This window comes from Tachysurus fulvidraco, chromosome 5, assembly GCF_022655615.1.
Source record: "Tachysurus fulvidraco isolate hzauxx_2018 chromosome 5, HZAU_PFXX_2.0, whole genome shotgun sequence".
Taxonomy (NCBI): Eukaryota; Metazoa; Chordata; class Actinopteri; order Siluriformes; family Bagridae; genus Tachysurus; species Tachysurus fulvidraco.
Genome location: NC_062522.1, coordinates 33,377,425 through 33,382,424, shown reverse-complemented (window position 1 = coordinate 33,382,424; position 5,000 = coordinate 33,377,425). Strand labels below are relative to the sequence as shown.

Sequence of the window (5,000 nt, the reverse complement as noted above, 5' to 3'; positions counted from 1 at the left end):
ATGATAATTATAATGAAATTAATAATGCCTAAAATTGTTTTTAAATTTTATCATTTTTTTTCTGTATATATTCTATTTTTTTTTAAAATTCAGATCAAAAAGTTTAAAAAAGATCACCATAATTATAGAAAGTGGGCGTGGCTAGTTGCAGCTCCGCCCTGACCGATAATAACTGTTACTCTGTAAAACTGGAGGTCTAACAATCCAGACACAAAGGGAGCGGGCTGTCAATCAAGTACTTCATCAGAATAATAGGCCACGCCCACAGGACTGCAATGTGCTTAATCATGATGTTATTCTTCTGGTCACAAAAACACACAGAACTGTGACCTGTCTGCACTACGGGGCAAAAACACACAGAACTGTGACCCGTCTGCACTACGGGGCAAAAACACACAGAACTGTGACCTGTCTGCACTACGGGGCAAAAACCACAGAACTGTGACCCGTCTGCACTACGGGGCAAAAACACACAGAACTGTGACCCGTCTGCACTACGGGGCAAAAACACACAGAACTGTGACCTGTCTGCACTACGGGGCAAAAACCACAGAACTGTGACCTGTCTGCACTACGGGGCAAAAACACACAGAACTGTGACCTGTCTGCACTACGGGGCAAAAACACACAGAACTGTGACCCGTCTGCACTACGGGGCAAAAACACACAGAACTGTGACCTGTCTGCACTACGGGGCAAAAACACACAGAACTGTGACCTGTCTGCACTACGGGGCAAAAACACACAGAACTGTGACCCGTCTGCACTACGGGGCAAAAACACACAGAACTGTGACCTGTCTGCACTACGGGGCAAAAACACACAGAACTGTGACCTGTCTGCACTACGGGGCAAAAACCACAGAACTGTGACCTGTCTGCACTACGGGGCAAAAACACACAGAACTGTGACCTGTCTGCACTACGGGGCAAAAACACACAGAACTGTGACCTGTCTGCACTACGGGGCAAAAACACACAGAACTGTGACCTGTCTGCACTACGGGGCAAAAACACACAGAACTGTGACCCGTCTGCACTACGGGGCAAAAACACACAGAACTCCCTGCACTTGAGCTCCAGGATAAAAATAATAAAATAATGCCCCGGTGTCCGGTGCAGGTCACAGTGCCAGGGCGGTGTATTAATAGAGCTCCGGACCACGTCAAAGCACTGACCGTAAACATTACCCAGCATGCACCGGGGGCAAGGGCGTGCCAGGGCTGTTCCCAAATACATCTAAAACACCCACAGAGAGAGAGGGGGGGGGGGACACGAAGAAAAGAGAGAGAGGAAAGAACAAACTGAGACAGAGAAAGAAGAAAGAAGAAAAGAGACAGACTGAGAGAGAGAGAGGGAGACACGAAAGAATAAACTGAGACAGAGAAAAAAGAACGAGAGAGAGAGAGAGAGAGAGAGAGAGAGACGAAAGGATAAACTGAGACAGAGAAAGAAGAAGAAGAAAGAGAGAGAGACAGAGAGAGAGAGAGAAAGATAGAATAAACTGAGACAGATAAAGAAGAAAAAAGAAAACAGACAGACTGAGAGAGAGGGAGGGAGAGAGAGAGAGAGAAGGAGGGAGTGGGAGGAATAAGAAGGAGGTCTGCCTGATTCTGACTGAGACCAAATGTTAGCATTACTCAATGTTTTGTGTGTGTGTGTGTGTGTGTGTGTGTGTGTGTGTGTGTGTGTGTGTGTGTGTGTGTGTGTGTGTGTGTTTTTGTGTGTGTGTGTGTGTGTAGGAGAAGTGTGAGAAAGGCAGCTGAGTTTTAAGACAAGCGTTAAAATAAAAAAGTCTTCGTCCATCTGGGAGGCAAACGGACGCTTAAACCCACACACACACACACACACACACACACACACACACACACACACACACACACACACACACACACTTATATAATGGACAAATGCAAGATATTAAGCAGTAAAAAACAATATAAATGAACACTACACATGGGCTGCATCCCAAACGGCACTAACACACTAGTGTTGTACATTATTGAGCATATGTGTGTGTGTGTGTGTGTGTGTGTGTGTGTGTGTGTGTGTGTGTGTGTGTGTGTGTGTGAGATTTGGATCTTTAGGTGAAGAGAACCCTCCTGGTGAGTCGGTGCACTTCTGCCTTTTCATCCCTCTGATTTTTGTCCTTATCACTTCGTGCTGTTTTCCTCACAATCTATATCGCTACGGTGACAGAGATGCATTGTGGGTAACGTAGTACGATGCCGTCAGCTCCGAGTTCAGCGCTCGACGGCCAACAAACGGCGGCACTTCAAAACTTTCCTCTCGTTTCAGAAAATGCCGAACGGGCAGAACTCGTCTCTCACCGCGGACATTTTCTCCTTTTATTCCCACCTTTTACGGCTCCCGCTAGGGCACTTCGCTCGAGCCCGGAACGCTGACTAAACACAAAACTACACTCCACAGCAGGGCGTGATACAAATCTCATCAAGTGCTCGTGTCGGCACTGCAAATCTCTACGTTAGAGTGCAGGAAAAAAAGAGAAATAAAACCGAGCCGGCGACACTAAAACTCTGGGGAAAGTGGGCGGGGCTTAGCGGGACAACAGCACACTTCATACCATAAGGTCAGGTGTCATGTATACAGTCTGAGACACAGCCCTGTTAGTGCGACACCTCTGACACTGGAGTAACGGATATGAACCTTGTCAGTGTCATTATACCTCGTTAGTGTAGTGTCATCCTCGTTAGTGTAGTGTCATTATACCTCGTGTCATTAATACCTCGTTAGTGTAGGGTCATTATACCTCGTTAGTGTACAGTGTCATTATACCTCGTTAGTGTAGTGTCATCCTCGTTAGTGTAGTGTCATTATACCTCGTGTCATTAATACCTCGTTAGTGTAGGGTCATTATACCTCGTTAGTGTACAGTGTCATTATACCTCGTTAGTGTAGTGTCATTATACCTCGTGTCATTAATACCTCGTTAGTGTAGTGTCATTATACCTCGTTAGTGTAGTGTCATTATACCTCGTGTCATTAATACCTTGTTAGTGTAGTGTCATTATGCCTCGTGTCATTAATACCTCGTTAGTGTAGTGTCATTATACCTCGTTAGTGTACAGTGTCATTATACCTCGTGTCATTATACCTCGTTAGTGTAGTGTCATTATACCTCGTGTCATTAATACCTCGTTAGTGTACAGTGTCATTATACCTCATGTCATTATACCTCGTTAGTGTAGTGTCATCCTCGTTAGTGTACAGTGTCATTATACCTCGTGTCATTAATACCTCGTTAGTGTACAGTGTCATTATACCTCGTGTCATTAATACCTCGTTAGTGTAGTGTCATTATACCTCGTTAGTGTACAGTGTCATTATACCTTGTGTCATTATACCTCGTTAGTGTACAGTGTCATTATACCTCGTGTCATTATACCTCGTTAGTGTACAGTGTCATTATACCTCGTGTCATTATACCTCGTTAGTGTACAGTGTCATTATACCTTGTGTCATTAATACCTCGGTGGTGTAGTGTCATTATACCTCGTTAGTGTACAGTGTCATTATACCTCGTTAGTGTACAGTGTCATTATACCTCGTGTCATTATACCTCGTTAGTGTACAGTGTCATTATACCTCGTGTCATTAATACCTCGTTAGTGTACAGTGTCATTATACCTCGTTAGTGTACAGTGTCATTATACCTCGTTAGTGCACAGTGTGATTATACCTCGTGTCATTATACCTCGTTAGTGTACAGTGTCATTATACCTCGTGTCATTAATACCTCGTTAGTGTACAGTGTCATTATACCTCGTTAGTGTAGTGCCATTATACCTCGTTAGTGTACAGTGTCATTATAACACACATATCCTTCATCATTTATCCCAGGATGCTGTACCTGTAGGACGATAGGGAGCTGCTCAGGTGGGTTTCTGTTCTCCACACCCATAGTGAGCCACACCTGAAACGCCGTGAGCTGCTCGGCAAAAAACGGACTGTGCTAAGGAGGCAAACACACACACACACACACACACACACACACACACACACACACACACACACACACAGGCGTTTGTTATTAGAGCTGCACACCTTTACACCGTTACACTGAAACACACAACAGTTATTACATTATTATTATTAATAATAAACGATGACGTTGTTACTTCACTAGAATGTACATTTCCTGAAGAAAATGTGAATGGTGCTCGCACGGGGCAAATCTCGGCACTCGGTTGCTAGGGTGTTTTACTGCAAGGGAGCTAACCAGCATGTCTGTACGATGTGATATGGCTTCTTTATTTTGTAATATTGTGCTGAGTGTTTTGATATGTCTCATGTCCATGTTGTGATGTCAGCCGTAAGCCCCGCCCCCCGTGTGAAAGTGGGCGTGTCAGGAACAGGAGCGTTGCAGGTCACTGGTGATGTAAGTGTTGTTATGAACGTGATGCTAAATGACGGACGTTGGCGTGGTGTCAGTGCGTCTCACCCTGAACGCTGTGCCCTCCTCTATGATGGTGGGAAGCTGAGAGAGACAAATATCCACGGCCAGGTCCCACGCCTGCCTGCAACACAACAACACAACACACAGACAAATCAGTGTGTGTGTAACTTAAAGTTGTGTAATAGCAATAAAAATGTGTGTCAGTCACTCAGGCTTGTGTGTGTGTGTGTGTGTGTGTGTGTGTGTTCTTACCACATGGCATGCATGTAGGTGGGAGGTAACCTGGGGCTGCTGACTGGAGTGCAGTTGTATGACCTCATGATCCTCTCAGCCAATAGGAAGTTACGGAACAGACTGGCGACCAACAGATCCTGACGAAAGAGTTTCTGAAAAAGATCTACAGACAGATACGAACTAAACACCTCGCATTTTATTACGGATAATTAACAGAAAATTCATTTCCACTTCACTGAAAATTCCACGTTGGGGTTTCTTTGGTTATTAAGCATTAAAAAGGAAAACAAATAAATTAAAGGTGCGGTCTCCGTCGTTTGTGAAACGCTTCAAAAAACCGAGTTTAAACA

The 5,000-nt window shown here is 44.6% G+C and overlaps 1 protein-coding gene across 8 annotated transcripts in view; it reads right to left on the bottom strand.

Moving 5' to 3' along the window:
- The window catches only part of rptor (regulatory associated protein of MTOR, complex 1), an 81,248-nt gene that overhangs the window by 33,968 nt on the left and 42,280 nt on the right, over window positions 1–5,000 (bottom strand). For all 8 annotated transcript variants that reach the window (XM_047813502.1, XM_047813504.1, XM_047813506.1 and 5 more), the window contains exons 10-12: window positions 4,669–4,813; window positions 4,462–4,537; window positions 3,871–3,972 (exon numbers count right to left, since the gene is read on the bottom strand). In XM_047813502.1, coding sequence (XP_047669458.1) covers window positions 3,871–3,972; window positions 4,462–4,537; window positions 4,669–4,813 — 323 coding nt within the window. The remainder of the gene's footprint in view (window positions 1–3,870; window positions 3,973–4,461; window positions 4,538–4,668; window positions 4,814–5,000) is intronic.